The sequence below is a fragment of the Haemorhous mexicanus genome, chromosome 6 (assembly GCF_027477595.1).
Source record: "Haemorhous mexicanus isolate bHaeMex1 chromosome 6, bHaeMex1.pri, whole genome shotgun sequence".
Taxonomy (NCBI): domain Eukaryota; kingdom Metazoa; phylum Chordata; class Aves; order Passeriformes; family Fringillidae; genus Haemorhous; species Haemorhous mexicanus.
Genome location: NC_082346.1, coordinates 64,585,854 through 64,604,254, shown reverse-complemented (window position 1 = coordinate 64,604,254; position 18,401 = coordinate 64,585,854). Strand labels below are relative to the sequence as shown.

The 18,401-nt window shown below is 51.4% G+C and overlaps 2 protein-coding genes across 6 annotated transcripts; one reads left to right on the top strand and one right to left on the bottom strand.

Annotated features, from left to right (window-relative positions):
• Positions 1-13: 13 nt before the first annotated feature.
• DMAC2L (distal membrane arm assembly component 2 like) lies at positions 14-4,154 on the top strand. 3 transcript variants are annotated; one of them, XM_059850700.1, is made up of 4 exons: positions 14-353; positions 943-1,151; positions 2,962-3,179; positions 3,638-4,154. In XM_059850700.1, exons 1-4 carry the CDS (start codon positions 262-264, stop codon positions 3,662-3,664), a joined length of 546 nt encoding a protein of 181 aa, XP_059706683.1. In that variant the 5' UTR covers positions 14-261; the 3' UTR covers positions 3,665-4,154. The 3 variants fall into 3 exon arrangements, with proteins under 3 accessions (XP_059706683.1, XP_059706682.1, XP_059706681.1); XM_059850699.1 differs by having other exon boundaries at positions 21-359; positions 912-1,151; positions 3,008-3,179; XM_059850698.1 differs by having other exon boundaries at positions 22-353; positions 3,008-3,179.
• Positions 4,155-5,199: 1,045 nt separating this feature from the next.
• Positions 5,200-17,015, bottom strand: CDKL1 (cyclin dependent kinase like 1). 3 transcript variants are annotated; one of them, XM_059850694.1, is made up of 9 exons: positions 16,788-17,015; positions 14,342-14,463; positions 12,466-12,538; positions 10,526-10,616; positions 9,623-9,823; positions 8,046-8,128; positions 7,618-7,674; positions 6,964-7,119; positions 5,200-6,146 (listed from the first exon to the last, which is right to left on the bottom strand). In XM_059850694.1, the coding sequence occupies exons 1-9, from the start codon at positions 16,953-16,955 to the stop codon at positions 6,039-6,041; spliced, it is 1,059 nt and encodes a 352-aa protein (XP_059706677.1). In that variant the 5' UTR covers positions 16,956-17,015; the 3' UTR covers positions 5,200-6,038. The 3 variants fall into 3 exon arrangements, with proteins under 3 accessions (XP_059706677.1, XP_059706678.1, XP_059706680.1); XM_059850695.1 differs by having other exon boundaries at positions 8,073-8,128; XM_059850697.1 differs by lacking the exon at positions 9,623-9,823.
• Between the last annotated feature and the right edge of the window lie 1,386 nt (positions 17,016-18,401).

Genomic DNA, 18,401 nt, shown 5'->3' with positions numbered 1-18,401 from the left:
GTCCTCCTCTCCTCCTCCTCCTCCACCTCCTCCCCCTCTCCTCCTGCTGCAGCCCCTGCCCCTCCTGCTCCGCTCCGCCGGGCAAGGTTCGGCCGCTGGGCGCCGGGGGCAGCCCGGGGGCGGTGACAGCCCCCCCTGCAACCGTGGGCCCCGCCGGGCTCACAGCCGCGGTCAGGCCTTGAGGGCGGCACGGCCTCCCCGTGCTGCTGCTGGGGCTGCCAAGAACACCTCCCTTTCCCCTCTCCCGTCTGCAAGAAGGTGATGATGGCGTTGGGGACGCTCTTGAGGAAGCCGCCGCTGCCGCCGGGCAGTTGTAGAGCCTTCTGGGGATGGCTGAATGCCGTGTTCAACAAGTAAGAGTGAGTCGCTGGTTAATAATTAACTTTCAGATCCCTCAAATTCTCTGCGCGGTTTGTGAAGCGGAACAATCAAGTCCCTACGCTGCAGAAGACGTTCTCTGTCATTAATGCTCCTCTTCCCCCCCAGATTGCATGCTGCTTGTTGGCAAGGGGTCATTCCGTATCTGCTTCCCCTGCCAAAGCCGTGACCTTCCTGAGGAAGGTGTGGGCTCTGCCCCATCCCTGGAATGGCCGAGACAAGCTGGCCACATGGATCCCGTCCCTAAATCCTGCTCTTCTTTGATCCCAAAACTCCCCTTAACCAGTAGCACAGGTTTTTTTCCTTACAGACATGGAAGAGTTAAGCCCAATTATATTTGTGTTCTTCTTTTTCTAAAGAACATCTGCCACTCAAATTAAGAAACCTCACGCCAGACTAAGCACCGCACGATCCAAAAATCACCCATAAACCATTTCCAGTAAATCCCATCCTCCCTTCTCTGACCGCGCACATAACCAGAGATTTGCTGTGCAGCATTTTAATTACCCGCGAGTGACTGTGCCGCGCTACAGGCGGGCTGTGGGCGCTCTCTGTGTCCTGCAGGGTGGACCACGAGCGCATCCGAGCCGTGGGGCCCGACCGGGCGGCCTCGGAGTGGCTGCTGCGCTGCGGGGCCCTGGTCCGCTACCAGGGCTCGCCCAAGTGGCAGCAGGACTACAACGCGCTCCCCACCGGGCCCCTGGGCAGGTACAAGATCGAAGCCATCAACGCCACCGACTCCTGCATCATGTACAGAGGATTTGACTATCTGGGTAATGTAGATGTGAAGAACACTAATGACTTGTTTTTAAAATTGTGAAAGTTTAATAGGAATCAAATGGTTATAAAAATAGCAATATAATTAGAGTAGTAATAATTTGGACAGTTTGGATTAGGACAATATAAGACAATAAAAAAAAAGAGTTATGGACAGTCCAGGTACCTTTTCTGGGCAGCGTAAGTCCGAAAAAGGACCCACATTAACAGAGGATTGACCCTTAGAAACAACAACCTGTTGCTTATTCCTACACCTCATCCATGATGCATCAATTCCATTCAAACACAGGATTGTGTCTGGGCAGTGTCAGCTTCTTCCTCTGGATCCTGACAGCATCTCCAGGGCTGAGGAGGCAGGAAGAAGTTCATTTCTTCTGCTAATGGAGCAATAAATTCTCTTTCTCTGAAAGATTCGGGTGTCCTGTGGCTGCTATCTCAGTGCCAGTCCTTTCTTTAGAAAAAAGGATCCTACATAGCATAGTTTCTATTTTAATATTTTGTTATAACTTAAAACTATATTTAACACACTACTTAAGAAAATTAACACAGCATCACTTTCTAACACAACACATATAACATTCATTGGAATATTTGCAGAAAGCCAATCATAAAATAGGCATTTTTCACAATACACACGGTGATTGTTCTTAATGGGTTTCATTTGAATTGCATCAAAATATGAATAATGGTGTCATTTTCTCATTCCTTAGCTAGATACTGATGAATAATTTGTGGGTTTTTTTCCCCCTTTACAAATATTTATCACTCCCCAAGGTTTTGCTGGAGGTGTGGTGTGAAGTGGAAAGACATTGGGAATTTCAGCTTTTACCCAAAGTGGCCGTAGCACTGAGGAAGTGCCACAAAGTTTGATGAGTTCATAGCAAAAAGCACTATAAATATTGTTTGTCTTCTGCGCCAAGGGATAATTTTGGTGTCTCTGAAGTCGTAATTCTTCTCATTCTCCAGGTATTTGGGATGTCTTCAAAGACAAATAAAAAGCAGATTCTCTTAAAAATAAGAGATTAAACAAATGTTTCAGGTGGTCTTTAATAACAGAAACCAAAATGGGAACAGGCTGCTTATTTTTTCATAGCAAGGGACCCTGAATTTCTGGCATTAGCACTTTCTTAGCCAGAGTCATGGTTCATTACCCAAAATTGTGTAGGTTTTTTGTTACTTGCCCATTTCAAAGCTCTTGAAATCTTACTGAAACAATTCAAACCCCGAGGTTTTCCTAAATCTGAAGTACCACAAAAGGGCTGTGGAGATTGTGTGTTACAGCCCCACTGTATAAAGGAATGTGTTGCTGGGTGGTTTTAGGGGCAGTTATTAAATTGAGAATTTAACAACCAGCACAGGCTTGTTGGCATTCAGGAGCACAAAATCAGGGAATGATTCTATACAGGGGCTTTTATTGGAGAGCTCTGGGTGTCAGGGGTACAGACCCAAAGCTGACTCTGACATGGGTTCAGGATGAACATGTTTTTATACCCTTATTGTTACATAACTACATATTAATTACTAAACTTATATTGTTCTATTTGTACATTGATTTCATCCAAGCATGGATTTTGTCATTTCCATCAAACCCCCCAGCATAGTTTCTCATGATTCTTGTTACAATTAAACAATAATTATATCCAGTCACCAATCATTGCATCTAACAATCCTATCATTTATCATAGTCATTAAATGATTATACAGGTGCAGCTTAACATTTTCCCAGGGCCTACCAGGCCTATCCTTCCTTTCTAACTCCCCTGAATATTCCATGATTTTAGGAACATTTTATCCCTATACTGTCAGGCTGGTCCTGGAATTCTGGAGCAAACCCTGCCTTGTGCCTCTGCAGATGGCCTGGAGCACGTTACAGACATCAGGCTGGAGAAGTGCATGTACATCCAGGACGAGTGTCTGCAGAGGCTCAGCGAGACCAACAACCTCCAGAAGAGTCTGCAGCAGCTGAGGATCATCTCCTGTGGCAATGTCACAGACAAAGGCATCCTTGCACTCCACAAGCTGAGGTACGTGAGTGCTCCCACAGCTGCCTCCCTCTGCTCTGTGGGATTGGGACTGTGCTGCCTGCAGGGGCTGTGGGGTGGCTGGGGTGGGCTCGAGGGTCAGTAATTGATGATCAGCTTGGCTGCTGCTCCGAGCCCTCTCCTGCAGCTGCTCTGTTTGACACAGTTTGACTGCACCCTGCAGCTTTCAGTGCTTCTGCACCTCACAGCTTCCTGTCATTCCTCCCATGCCTCAGGGTCTGGGACAGACCTGGGTGCTCAGGAATGGGGTGCTGCTGGATACTGCAGCTAAAAACCCCTAACACCCACTTCAGAAACAAACTTCCAGTAGAACCATTCAAAATACCAAAAATTCCAGTCACCATTAAAAATACTCAAAACAAATGCAGTAGAATAATTTCTCCAATTTCTCTGTCAGCAATTCAATAGTAGTTACCCATTTTCTTTTTGCATATTTACAGGAACCTGGAATATTTGTATCTGAGTGACCTTCCTGGGATCAGAGAGAAAGAAACAACCTTCCGTGTCCTTCAGCAGGCGCTGCCCAAGCTGGAGCTGGAGCTGGATTTGGAATAAACACAGCAGCACGTAACTGAGATGTGATTCCCTAGGATTTATCTTCTGTTGCATCAATGAAGTTGTAGACACCACTGTACTTCCAGTAAGCCCAGCTCTCCCAGTCCAGCCTCAAAGGTGTATGTGACCTTTGAAGAAATCATGCAATTAATTTTTATTAAGCTCAAACTCAGTGGTGGATCAGGAACAGACAGGGCAGGCCTCTGCACGTAGGCATCTGTTTCCTGTTCTTCTAGGAAGCTCTGAATACCTCAGAAGTTCTCAGTATTTCATTGCACAGAAGCAGAGTGGCACTGGGGGAATGCTGGGGTGTGTGTGGTCAGTGCCTGGTGTCGGTGCTGTTCCCTCTGGGAGGATCTCACCCAGTAGGTGGGTGCTGGTGAATAAAAGAGGTTCTGGGTCTTTTTTGTGTTCTTCACACTTGGAGTTTTGTGTGGTTCAGCGATCTGCAGGCAGGCAGGGTCACCCCCTCAGGAGCACTGAGCTGCTGAAGGAACACGGCTGTTTGTGCAGGAGCAGCAGCTCTTGGACACAGCCCTGAGCACGTTTTTGCTGGGTGCTGATGGACTACAGCAGTTCTGTGCAGATCTGGAGGTGCAGCCCCATCCCTCCTGACAAATTAAAGTCATTGAGAATTGTTGAGGTTGGAAAAGTCCTCTGAGATGATGGGAGTCCAAGTGTTCCCCCAGCACTACCAAGGCCACCACTGCTCTGTGTCCCCAAGTGCCACATCCAGGCAGCTTTTCAATTCCTCCAGGGATGGTGAGTCCAGCACTGCCCTGAGCAGCTGTGCCAGGCTGGACAAACCTTTCCAGAAAAGAATTTCCCCCAACATGAAGCTTTGTGGTACAACCTGAGGCCGTTCCCTCTGCTCCTGTCCCTGTTCCCTGGAGCACAGCCCGACCCCCCCGGCTGTCCCCTCCTGGCAGGAGCTGTGCAGAGCCACAAGGGCCCCCTGAGCCTCCTCTGCTCCAGGCTGAGCCCCTTCCCAGCTCCTCAGGAATTCTCCAGCACCTTCCCAGCTCCTCAGGAATTCTCCAGCCCCTTCCCAGCTCCGTGCCCTTCCCTGGACACGCCCCAGCCCCTCGATGCCTTTCTTGTGAGAGATTGGAGGTGGAGCCTCACCAGTGCCAGCACAGCGGGAATGGCTCATCCTCAGGGAGAGCTCAGCATTTTCACTCAAATCCCTGGGTCTGGGCTAGGGAAGGGCAGCAGGCAGCGACTCCAAGCAGTCAGAGGCACAGTGCTGGCTCACAGAGGGTTTTCCATGTGTAAGGAAACAGAAGGTCAACAGGCACACACAGGATGTGGCATCTATCCCACTGAAAGGGCTTTTACTGCTGTGGAACACAAAATGTATTGGCAAAACATTTTTGCTGTAAGTGTCAGTAAAAAGTGGATGTTCTCACCCAGTAGTAAAGTTTTACATAGCAAAATACCTCCAGTAAATTGGAAAAAGAAGCTACATTTCTTTTATTTAAAATCATCACAATATTATATTCTGAGATTCTACAAACCCCAGTCATTCTAATACAAACACTTAGGTAAATTCCTGCCTGTGTCTGGCCAATGTTATAAATTACATTCATGATTAGTTTGGATAAAATAATTTCTGTAACTACAAGCAAGTGCTCTCACTCTTGTCAGAAGCAGAATTCAAGGATGAAACTTGCAGGAGGAGCTCTGGAAAGACTAAAAAGAGCAGCAGGGATGTTGTTGCTCTGTTCTCCTGGTGCCTGTGGAGCCTCTGAAGCCCCCAGGAGCACTTGGAGACCTTTGAGCTCTGGAAGGGCCGGGGTGAGCCTGGTGCACCTGTGGAGCTGAGACTCCCTGGAGCAGCCAGGCAGCCCCTCCCAGCCTGGGCTGCACCAACACAGCTTCAGCCCTTCAGCAGCACAGGCTCAGCTCCTCACAGAGCAGGGACTGGGCCCAGCCTAAAGCAGGAGGGACTCGTGTATTTGGCAAGGTGGAGCTCTCCTGCCAAGTCTGAAATGCAGGGACAGATAGGCCAGAGCTTTAAATTTCATACTCTGAGCACTGGGTTGGGGTAATCCTGACCCAGGAGGCAATCAGGAATGGAAGCAGAATGCATTTGCCTTTGTACACAGAACACTAAGAGGAGCTTGGAGCTCTTTCTGCATCACTTCCTCTCCATCAGTGACCCAGAGTAGAGGACAGATCACTCTGTACATGCCAGAACTTTTAGTAATTTAGTTTTCCACTGTGTTTCCTCCATTTATAAATTCTGAATGACTTCAAACAACCGAGTTTTGATCTGCCACCCAGTCAGATGTTTGGGAAGTGGTACTTGGATTTCCTTGTCTTGCAGCAGTTCTTCTTGCTGTCCAAAGCTGGGAGAACTTTGCTGCAGGTCAGCTGAGGCAGGTGCTGTAACTAAAGGAAAAGTTACACCATGTGTATTTGTTTGGAATGGGAATAAAGCACACATGCAATCAATTTTCACTCGGAATATGAGCTATAAAACTATTCCTACTGTAATCCTGTACTTTCCAAGCTCAGGTTCTGGGGTTTTATGACTGGACTCATTAAAGAATTCCATTAGGCAAGAAAAATATCCCAGGTCCTAGAAATGCAAGAGGCCAATCAGTGTGACCCAGAATTGACATCCATCCCTCACCTCCAACTTCCCTGCCTGTTCCCAGCTCAGCCATAGAGCTGCCATGGGGAATGTGGCTCCCAGGAATAAAGCACTGTGGAATGAATTGCATTGTGAGGCTGGATTTGGGGACTTGGGATGGAGTCTGGAAAAGCCAGAGCAGCAGGGAGACATTAGCTTGGCAGCTCCAGCTGCAGAAACACCCAGTGCTTGGGCTAACGTGTGCAACTGTCACAAACACAAGTGGTGTTTATTCCATCTCCATAATTCAGGATTAAAAAGCACCTGAGTACTCAAAATTAAACCAGCCAGTGAGAGTGTGCAGTTTGTCCAGCCCTCCTGCTGCTCTTGGTCAGGAATGCACATTCCTGGATGAACCTTACTGTGCCAGGGCTGAGCTGTTTATCCCCAGTGCCCCACGGAGCCGCAGTGCAAAATCCACTTTGTACGAGTTACTCTTTAGCCAGGGGATGTTTTCTCCTCAGGACAGAGCCAAGAGCAGCCCAACACCCTCACCTGCCAGCACAGCCCACCCCGGGAGCCAACAAGAGAGCAGCCCCTCCTCGGGGAATGATAAATACCACGGAAGCTTACCCCTGGCACGTGCTTCCGAGTCAGCCTGGCTGGTTTGCGAGCGCCCTGCTCGTGCTCTTTGCCCAGCTCTGCTGCCTCCCTGAAGCTGTCAAAATAGGGGTGCTGCAGGAGCTGCTCACAGCTCTGCCTCTCTGCGGGGTCCATCCGAAGGCAGCCCTTGCAAAAGAGGGAGGATCACACAAAACACTCCTTACACAGCCCTGCACGATTCCAGCTGCTCCCCACAGCCCAGGAGTATTCCCACAGGTACATGGGTTAGTAACTTTTTCATGCATTCTAAGAGTGGCTGTTCAAAGTCAGCATGAAGCCTGAGGAGCAGCTAATTATCCAACAATTACAAGAATTAATCATGGGATGGTTTGGGTTGGAAGGGACTTTAAAGATCATCTTGTTCCGACCCCCTGTCCTGAGCAGGGACACCTTCCTCCATCCCAGGCTGCTCTGAGCCCTGTCCAGCCTGGCCTTGGACACTTCCAGGGATGGAGAATCCACAACTGCAGTAGGAATTGTGGCTCAAGGAACAGCTGCAGTCACACGGGGCAGCAAACCAGGTGTATTTCTCAGTGAATCTCTGGTAACTCCGTCCCAGACTCCCACACCAGATGATTTGTTTATCCCAGTGCTGGGCTCCTCCACAAGCTGGAGTTTCCTCACCTTCATGAGAGCCAGTGCAGAGTATGAAATATTGGGGAATTTCACTTCCAATGGTTCCTGCAGGGAATAAACCAGTGAATGGACTCATATTAGCAAACTTTTCATTCACCAGGTACCAAGACCCAGCTTTCCATAGCATCATGACCTGCTCCTCACAAAATGCCTCCATCACTCCATGTGCTCAGAGGCCTGGCAGCTCTGAGGATGTGCCAGCAGAAATAGGGAAAAGCAGCAGAGTTTAAACATTTTTGACTGCTTTTACACAGATTGTAAGTTAAAGTGCCATGAGAGGTTCAGCCACCTCCAAATAATATTCTGGTGCACACTGGCAAAGTAGAGGACAAAGCTTTTGGATAGAGAAAAACACGGGACAGCAAAGGACAGGGAAGGGAGGGAAGGAGGGAAGTGCAGCTGGAGGCAGCTCTTACCATGATCTCTGGGTCTGGAATTCTTACCCCACTGAAGAACTGGTTGGTGCTGAACACTTGCTGGTGCCTGGGAATGAGATCCCCTTCGACCAAGAATTTAAAAAAGAAAAAAAAAAATGGAGTAATTAGCTTAATTTTACAGTGCCAGCATTGAATGTGGTTGTATCCTCTAACAAGGCTGATGCCATCCAAGACAGCACCTGAAGAGGTGGAGCATCACCAGGTGAGCCAAGGCAATGAATTAGTGTCCATTTGGGCCATCAGTGATCCCACACCTGTGTGACTGTGCTGAAGGGAAGGCAGGGCCACAAGTGTTCCAGCTTCAGGAGAATTTAACTCCTTTTGGGTGAAATTCCCTTTGGACACCCCTGAGGGTGCTGTACAGGACAGAGCTGGAGCACAGCCCCACCTGAACCTGCTGCAGCTTTTCCCCAAGGCAGCATTTTTGAAGCTCAGAGCTCCCCAGAGTGAGGAAAATGTTAAAATCAAATCCATAGCAAAGGAGCCAGTGCAATGCCAACCCCACAATGGCACAGCTTCAGTCAAGGAGCTCTGCTCTGTGAACACTGCCTCACTCCAGCACCTGGATCCAACAGTCAGTGGGAATCTCCTCTGGCTGAAACCCTGCCATTAAAAATAAATTATAATTGCCTAACACTGGCATTACTGAATTCTGGAGGATGAAGGAATCAGTGATGGACTATTTTTCTAGCTAAGGAGCTTATCTGTTTAAAGCCATTAGTCACCTTTGTAGTTTTATAAACTGCTCAGTTAAAATTACAACTCTGTTCATTCCAATAAATTTCAGTGAATAGTGGGGGTTGTTTGTGGTCACCCAAGAAATCAGATTTTATACACCAAAACTGAAAAGAATCAATGTGACTGGATTAGTTTAAGTGTTATGGGGGATAATGGCTCTTTTATTTAACAAACAAATACTGAGTGGCTCCTAAATTCATTGATGAAAAACAAGAAACACGTGGAACAGCCAAGCTGTGATGTTCACACTCCCCAGGCACTGACAACACTTCTGAGACCTCCAAAGCTGGGATGAATTCAATCCAGCTGTTCACAGACCACTGTGTTTGGTACCAAACCCTGAAACAAACACCTGGCTCTTGTAAACCTTTATGCAAAACATTCCTGGTCCTTTCTGATACAGACACCTCATGTTTTTGTCTATGTGGAGACAGCTGAAGTTGCTGTGCTCCCCCACCCCAGCAGGGACCAGGAGGGGCATCCAGTGGTCACCAAACACATCCCACATCTTTCCTAATCTGCCCTGCAGCAGCCCCAGCTCCCCAGAGGGTAAGGAGAGTGGAGGGATGGTTCCAGGCAGTCTGCAGGCAGTGATCCCAATTCTCAGCCTGGTTCACTGTGAGCCTGTTAGCACATGTACACAACGCCAGGAACACCCAGCTCCTTCTTAAGGACAGGAACCCCTCAAATAAAGCAGCACCTTCTAAAGGGAGAGATCTGCTGGGTAAATTCCGCCCTGGCTACTCCCCATTCCCACCGCAGAGGGCATCCCTCCCGGACAAGCTCCACCCAGGGCTGCGGGCGCCGGGGACGCTCACCCAGGGTTCTGCGGATCAGGTACAGCTGGTCCACGTCCGACTTGCCCGGCCACAGGGGCAGCCCCGAGAGCAGCTCGGCGAACACGCAGCCGATGGCCCACACGTCCACGGGGGGGCCGTACTGGGTGTCCCCCACCAGCAGCTCCGGGGAGCGGTACCACCTGGTGGCCACGTAGTCGGTGTAGTAGTCACTGGGACCAGCTGGCTCGGGGTCAGGGCAGAGAGACACGAACACAGGAACGCGGGATCAGAGCCACGCACAGGAGCCATCACCACTTGTCACATTTTGGGGCACCTCCTGGGCAGGCCAGAGCTGCAGGGGCAGGGTGAGTCACTGGCCACCAGCACAAACCGACTTTGGAAACACTCAGGATCTGGTACAAATCAAGACCGTGTTTTCCTCCAAATGGAACTCAACACAGCTCCACAGCAGGGCCCTGCAGCAGCCAGTGGGCAGTTCTCAGAACCCATGTGATTTGTCTGAAGAGGAGCTAAAAAACCCCAGATTAGGGGGTTTATTTACAACGGAAAATGTGAAGCCATTGTTTGCAGAAGCAGCCAGAGGGGCTTTTCCTGCCAGGGAGCTCCAGCTGTGTCTCCAGCCCTGCACAAACAACGGCTGGGCAGCTCCGAGACGCCCGAGGCCGACTTCCATCCCGCCGTGCCAGCACCCCCAGCGGCGCAGCGGGGAGCTCCGTTTGTTTACAGATGTCACCGCCGTGTCGGGCTCCCTCCCTGCACGGTCTAGGAATCTCTACCCAGCCTCCAGCAGAGCTTCCCTGGGAAAACACACAGCTACCATCCAGGAGGATTTGCACTATGTCAGACACAGGCAGGTGAGGGGTGGAACGGCTCATCCCACACTCCCAGTACATGAAGAGTGTAGGTAAATTCAGCACTCACTCAGTATTCGAGCAAATCCGAAGTCACAGAGTTTGATGACCGAGTGCTTCGTTATCAGGATGTTCTCTGGCTTCACATCCCGGTGGATGCACTGGAAGAAGGAAAAAAACCCCAAGGTTTAGAAGTATTTGACCCTCAGATAAATTCAGCCACACTCCCTTGTACACTGTGGCAGGCAGTTCTTCCTGCTGGAAGGATTTCTGAGCAGCAGGACAATGACCTGTCCACAGCCCACCCTTGGGGAGAGGCACTGTGCTGGCTCCCAGCTTCAGCTGCCAGCTCTGCATCCCCTGCACAAGATGGAGGCAGCTCCCTGAACCCCCTGGGAAGCTCCTGCTGAAAGGTTTTGCTGCCAGAGCTCAGCACGAGCTCTGCTGAGCTCACATCCAGAGCTGTGCCCAGCCTGGGACCCTCAAGATGTGACTCCAGTGAAGGGCCACAGAAATGGACAGGGCTGGGGTGTCTGACACCCAAGGAGAGGATGAGGGAGCTGGGACCACCAAGAGAAGGCTCCAGGTGAAACTGTTCAATGAGCATTAAATACCTGATGGGAAGGGGTCAAGGAGACTGAGCCAGGCTGGTCTTGGTGGTGCACTGAAAGGACACAGACCATGGGCACAAAGTGAACCCTCAGGAAATCCCATTTAAAGCTAAAGAATTTATTTTATCTTTTTTTACTGAGGGCATGGCCAGACACCCAAACAGATTGTCCAGAGAGTCTGTGAAGACTCCAGCCTTGGAGATACTGAAATCCTGACTGGAAAAGTTTCTGAACAGCCTGTTCTAGCTGAGGCAGCTTGATGGGAAGGGTTGGATGAGAAGATCTCCAGAGCCCCCTTCCAACATCAGCAATTCTGCAATTCTTTGGAGGTGACCTTGTCCTTCACAACAACCGAATTTGGGCTTGGCAAAGAATTTCTGCTGATCAAACTAACAAAACCTTTATTTCTTTTGTTCTACTCAACTCACTGGGGTCTCACTCACGTTGTCCCTGTCCCATCATCACCTCAGAGCAAACCCCTTGGACTTTCCTTGCCAAGCTGGTGGTAAATTATTGTGTCTCCTCCTGAGGACTGGAATGCTGCTTATTAAACCACTGTCATGGAGCTCCAAAAAGGGCAGCTGCATAAAACCTCATTACCTGGGATCTGCAGCAGCTCATTGTTCCCTCTGCTCTCAAACTCCACTAAATCTTCCAGATTAAGCAGGGGAACAGAAAAAATATGCAAACCAACAAATCTTGGAAGCAGGAGGGACCTGTGGCCAAGTTCCTGTAGCTCAACTGGATGTAATTCTCTCAGCAAAGACAAAACACCCATTCCAGGGCCATCTCCTGCCCCACTCTTAAATCTCAAATGTTGGCAGATGAACAACAATAAAGAGAATTAGAGCTAAGTTTGGCTAAGAAATTTCTACAAAAGGCTCCTTCTCCTTCCCTGCTTCTTAAAATGTTCCCATAGACGTATCTGACACAACACACCTTGTGTCTCCCTCCAGAGAGCAGAGGAGGGAGTAAAAAGGGTTAACTGTGTCTAAGGTTTGAAATCTTTTCACTTCACTGGTGCCATGATTCAACCCCTGCCAGTCAAGTGGACTTTCTGTGAAATCCAGCTGATGAGCTGGTAGGGCAGGTTCCTGAAGGGCAGCAGTAGTGCAGGGCCCAGGGAATCACACAAGGATCATTCCCACTCCTCCTGGAGGCTTGTCTGAGGTCATGAGAGCAAATCACTCCCTGACAGCCAAGCCAAGGGGCCTGGGTGACAGTGAAGGCAGCTGGTGTGGGTACACACCAATATTTCAGATGTGTTTCCTGTTCAAAACAGGAGATTCCACCTGACTCCATCCCATGAAAGCTCTGGAATCAGGAAATGCCAACAGAACCCCCCTCTCTCCTCCAAGGCCATGTTCCAGCTATCATTGGTGCAGCCCAGGGGACTCACATTGTGTTTATGGCAGAAGTTCACAGCCTGCAGGGTCTGCCAGGTTATGCTCTTCACCAGGTACTCTGGCACCCTGTTGGAAAAACCACAGTTTTATTTTGGCCATTAATAATGAATTCACTATTTCAGAGGAAATGAGTGCTGACATTGTACAGGGATCTCTGAGCAAAACCATCAGGGAAGTCAGGAAACCTTTCCAAAGCCAGCCAGTGCAACAAGAGCAGAGGATTTACGTCTGGGACCAGTGTCACAGCCAGCAAGGGCTGCCACTGTGACCACACAGCAAAGTGTGTGAGTCCATCTCAGACCCTGTCCCACAATTCCTGGCAATCCTGAAATGCCAGCAGGAGTTTCTGCCTCAGCACCTCTCAGGGCTGGAGCTGCTGGAGTATCCATGGTACAGATACAGGGAATGCTGCCATGGCACTGCTTGTCCAGAGTGGAGAGGTGAAAAATGGGCCAGGGAAGGGTGCTGAGACCAGAGTATAAAGCTCTGCTTTGGTTTGGATCCCCCTCCTTCCCTCCCACAGCCAGCAAACACTTCCCAGCCCCCTCTCCTTTCTTTCTGTTACTGGGCAACTTCCTTGGCTCTCTGTAAAGATCTTCAAGAACCCCAGGAGAGGCAGGAGTGACAATCTTGACATTTTCCAACTCAAACACGATTTTATTTCACATGTTTAGTGCTGAAAAGTTTCTGATTCATAGTAAAGAAAAAAAAAAAAACTCAAACTAAACCCAAACAATGTAAGCCTGAGTTTTTCTTTCAAGCTTGGCTGTCAGTGGGTCAGTGACACACTGCTGACACTGTGAGTAGAGATTCCTTCCAGAAACATCCCAGAATGATGGGAGTGCTGCTGTGAGAGCTTGAAAAGAGGGTGGGGTTGGTCAAATGAGCTGGAATCAGCCCATGCCCACCCATCTTAACCTGACCACAAAAGACCTGTCCATCTGCCCTAGCAAAGCTGAAAAGCAAAGCAGCAGCCAGCTGTTACATGTTCCTTCACACTGGAGTCGCTCTGATCAACAGTCAGCAAATGGGAGGCATTTCCTTCAGGAAAGTTTTCCAACCCCTCTTCAGATTCCAGGGAACAGGTTCAAAGAGGGGTGGCAGCTGCTGGGCAGCTCACAAAGCTGTCAGCTGTGTGACATGCTGTCAGTATGCTCCTTTCCCCTGGAGAAAGGGAGTAAATAACAAAGCTCTTGTTTACTCAACCCCTCGTGCTGCAGGCGAATTCACAGCCCCAGGCCTGTGAAATGATTTCTGGACTTCTGCTTTAGCATTTCCCCAGCACCAAGGCACCTGGGTAATTAGGGACAGAGGGAGTGGCGTTTACAAGGTGTGGAAGAACAAACCCTGTGTGGGGCTCACACTTGGTGCAAGCACCTGTTTGAAGAGGAGTTTTGCAGAGAGGTGCAGGCTCAGCTCTTAGGAATTACTCCTCACTCAGAGTGTTCAGAAGTGTAGATGTGGCACGTGGGGACAACGGTTTGGTGGTGAACACGGCAGTGCTGCACTCACAGTGGGACTCGATGGTCTCAGAAGGCTTTTCCAGCCTAAATGATGCTACAAGTCCCTGGTTCTGCGTTTGGGTGCCCAGTGCCCGCAGGGATGGGAGCAGTGGAAGGAGCAGCTGCTCCCAAGCCCCGGGTCGCTGCTCCCCCGGCAGCCGGAGCCCTCCCAAACGCTCGGCTCGGCGCTCCCGTCTCCGCGGCGAGCGGGGCTGAGCGGGAACGCGGCTGCCACGCCGCTCCTGTGCCAAACCACAGCAACAGAGACAGTGCCGGGCACTGGGCTGAGAAACCTCTCCTGTGATTAACGACATGGCTCTGAAAAGCCACAGAGCAGCAGCACGGACAGCCCGCCCTGTGCACTCACCCGCGGGGGTGCCTGTCCAGCTCCTGCAGCACGGTGTGCTCGCAGTACTCGAACACCAGGTGCAGCCGCCGCTTCCTCCTGAACACCTCCAGCAGCTTCACCAGGTTGGGGTGCTTGAGTTGCTGCAACACACAGGGGGTGGGCTGGTCAGGGACTGCACAGGGTGAAGGTGTGGGGGACACATCTGTCCTGCAGGGTCACAATTCCTTAAGGTGAGCCTTTCCTACAAGCACAGCTCAGCTACAGCTCAGCCTCTGTGTACTTATTTCGGGAGCTGACATCCATGGGTGGGCAACAAGCTCTGCCCAGTGCTCCATCTAGCCCTGTCCTCTGGCACTGGGAAGCCCCAATATCCCCACTGACCTTGGATATTGGGAAGGGATTCCTGGCTGGGAGGGTGGGCAGGCCCTGGCACAGGGTGCCCAGAGCAGCTGGGGCTGCCCCTGGATCCCTGGTAGTGTCCCAGACCAGGCTGGACAGGGCTTGGAGCAGCCTGGGACAGTGGAAGGTGTCCCTGCCAAGGCAGGGGGTGGAGCTTTGGAATCCCTTCCAACCCAAACCATCCTGGGATTCTATGGTTTCAAGAGTCTGCAAACTCCCATTCCACGTCCCTTGGCTCCTGGCCACAAAAATCCCTTGGTCTGCAAGGTGTTCACTGAGCAGAAAAATGATTTATCAGGCCCATAATCTTCTACTGATCTCACTCCATCTCTGACAAACAGGAGTTGCCTAAGCAAGGAAGTGCCTCAACAAACAAACAAACAAACTGTCACTATTTACAGAGAAAAAGCTGAAAAGAGTCAAGCAGGTCTGCACTTGTTAAAGTCAACAGTGCCCCAACACAGATCCTGCTGAGCCTGGCTGTGATGGCTTTGGATCCTTAAGGATGATGCAGCTCCCAGCTGCTTTACAAGGGACTTCTGCCATGATTATTTTCCTTTTCAATTGTTTAATATCTTAAATTTTAATGTAAATCTCGCATTATTCACTGAAATAATATAGCTACATGTCCTGTGTTTACTTTGGATAGGAGAAAAACTTTGGCTGCTTCTTCCAAAATGTTACCTGAAAATAATTATGCTTTTTCCTAGATGATTGCTTTCCTAGGATAGCAGGTGTGCAAATCATGAGCACCCTGGAAAAAGCACCAAGGGGACACTTCCCATTTCTTGGAACACAAAGCTGAGGTTACTGTGTGCCATCACCCAGCAGCAAGTTTGTAACAAAGAAAAGGAAATTTTTTTTTTTTCATGCAACACATTCCTAAAGCCTCAGGACACTATGGAGACCAAGTGAACACACGAGTTCCAAAGAGATGGGACAGAGTCCCAAAAATCTGCAGATGGATGAAGCAACAGGCACAGCCTTTGCTGCAGAATCCTTGTCCAGAAACTGGGAGTGTGAAAATAAATCTTACCCGATCCTCTCCTCCTTTCTCCTGGGTCTCTCCTCATTTCTGCATGCTGGATAGACCTGGGTGGGGTGTGACAGATGCTCCTGTGCTTTTATTTCATGGGGAAAATAAAGCCAGAGGCTGAAGGAGTAACCCATTTCTGAAGGAGTAGCCCATTTCTGTGTGAGGATGAGCTCTCACAGAGAGGTCAGGAAAGGATCAGCAAAGACAAAGCTCACTGGTGCTGGTTCTGCTGTCACTTCCATGTGGAATACCCGACCCTACAGAGCCCCTGGCATTCAATCCACAGCTGGATCCTGCACATCCAGGGGCTCAGGACGGGCGTTTGAAGGAGGAGCTGGGGCAGATTTATCAATTGTGGAGCAGCGAGAGCTGTGTCCCCTGGCTGTCCCCCTCCTCACGCTGTCTAGCCTCACTTTTTGCCCATGTGTTTTATATTGGCTCCATCTGTTCTGGGGAATCTCCCGGACAGAGAGGGGTCTGTGACACACTCCAAGGGCAGAGCTGTGCCCACACCAGCCAGGACATCGCTGGCTCCATGTGGGACAGAGCCTGGCTCAGCTGCTCTGTGCAGGGCACACCGTGACCGCGCTGATGCTGCTCCTGCAAAGCCCCCGGCACCGGGCGGCTGCTCATGGCCGTGCCTCGGCTCCCACCTGCTCCTGCCTGGGCTGGCCAGGATCACCGGGCATTCCCGGGCACCGGCTTTCCCCCAGAGGAACCTGGGCACTTCACGGAGCTCCTTCACACCCATCTCTGCTTCCCCCCTCAGCTCACACATGCCCCCATGCCCCGTCTCTTCATGGCTGCCCTCACACCCCGTCCCCTCACGACGCCCCGTCCCCTCAAGACGCTCTGTCCTCTCCTCGCTGTCCTCACACCTTGTAGCCTCACCATGTCCCTTCATGGATGTCCTCACACCCTGACCCCTCACGACCGACCCCGGCAGCGCCCTCAGGGCTCGCCGCTCCCCGCCGGGGCTCGCCATGGCGGGCACAGCCCAGCGGGGTCCGTCCCGCCGCGCCCGCCCACCTTGAGCATGCGGATCTCCCTCAGGGCGATCTTCCGAATCACCGGGTCCTCCTCGGACTCCTGGAACTTCTTGATGGCCACAATCTGCCCCGTGTCCTTGTTGCGGCACTTGAAGACGACGCCGTAGGAGCCCTCCCCGACCTTGCCCAGCTTCTCGTAGCGCTCCATGGCCGGGCGGCCTCGCCGCGCTCCGCCGCCGCCTCAGCGCGGAGCCGGGGCGGGCCCCGGGCGGGGGAGTCTCCCCGGCGGGCACGGCCCCAGGAACCGCCCCGGGGACACCGCCAGGGCCGGGGCGGTCCCGGGGGGAAGGGAGGGAGAGCGGGGATCCCCACGGCCGCTGCCGGGGCGGTCCCGGGGGGAAGGAAGGGAGAGCGGGGATCCCCACGGCCGCTGCCGGGGCCATACGCTGACTCCGCGCCTCAGATCCCCCCGGGCTTCGTGTCCCGCAGCGCCGTTTTCATGGAGTCACAGAGCCACTCATGGACTGGGTGGGAAGGGACCTTAAAGACCAGGCAGCTCCAACCACCCTGCCATGATCGCGTTGTCCTTGCCCTGTCTGCCTTACCGGAGGATCGCTAGGTTTGACTCCTTTTCCTGCAGGGTTGGAAGGGCGAACATCCTCCCACAGGGTCTGCCAGGCTCGGGCAGCGCCCGCACTTCCCTCTGGCACCTGCCGGTTTCCCTGGAACATCTTCCCACTGCACGGTTCCAGTGTCTCGGGTCTCTGCCACTGAATGGGCTTCTGCCAGCAGCCAGACCCTTCCTTCGGTCGAGAGTTCCAGCCCTGACCATCCTCTTCTCTTTCTTGGTGCACCCGGCTGGGTCCCTGGATCCTCATCCCTCTCCTCGTCCCCTGACCAAGGTGGCCTTTTGTGGTGGTAATTGCTTTCAATATCAGATCTGAATATGTGTGGGCACCCCACTCCAGCTCATGCCTCCTCCCTCCCCAATGCTTTCCTGAGGTGCTTCCAAACTCAGAACAGAGACCCACTACTTATTTTTCTTCCCAAGCCACATTCACCAGGGATGTGCAGTCCTCAGATTCCAGCTGCCAAGACTGACCCCTCAGAGACAACCATCTCCTGCTGAGGAAGAATATTGCTGTATATTTATTTATAAATATAACTGCCAGTAACTGGCAGCTGTGTTGTCCAAAGCCACATTCATTGCCTTTTTTTTTTTCAGCTTCCTTTTCCCTGTACCTCAGCAGATCTCTGAAGATCTGGGATACAGGTACAGCACCTGAAGCGCCTGCAGCAAACAGCCAAAGTGTGAGGACAAGGTGCAAACTGCTCTAGATCCTGAGCTGTGTGTTTTCCTACTCTGAGCAGCCCTTTGAAGCTCACCAGCCCCTGCTCCAAGGCAGCCAGCCTCTGCTTTTCCAGCCAAACAACTCCTGAGTGGTTCCTAGGTGCTCCCAGGTGAATAATGTGTCCCTGCGGAAATAAATTGTCCCTGCTGCTGAGATTTCTCCCTCCTGTGCTGTCCCCAGGAGCTGCTGCTGGCTCTCTGCAGTCTGCAGGACGGGGAGCAGCGGCGCCAGGCCCTTCCCACAGCAGCCACAAAACCTGGAGTGGCTGGATCCTCCCCAGAGCCCTCTGACCAAGGGATTGT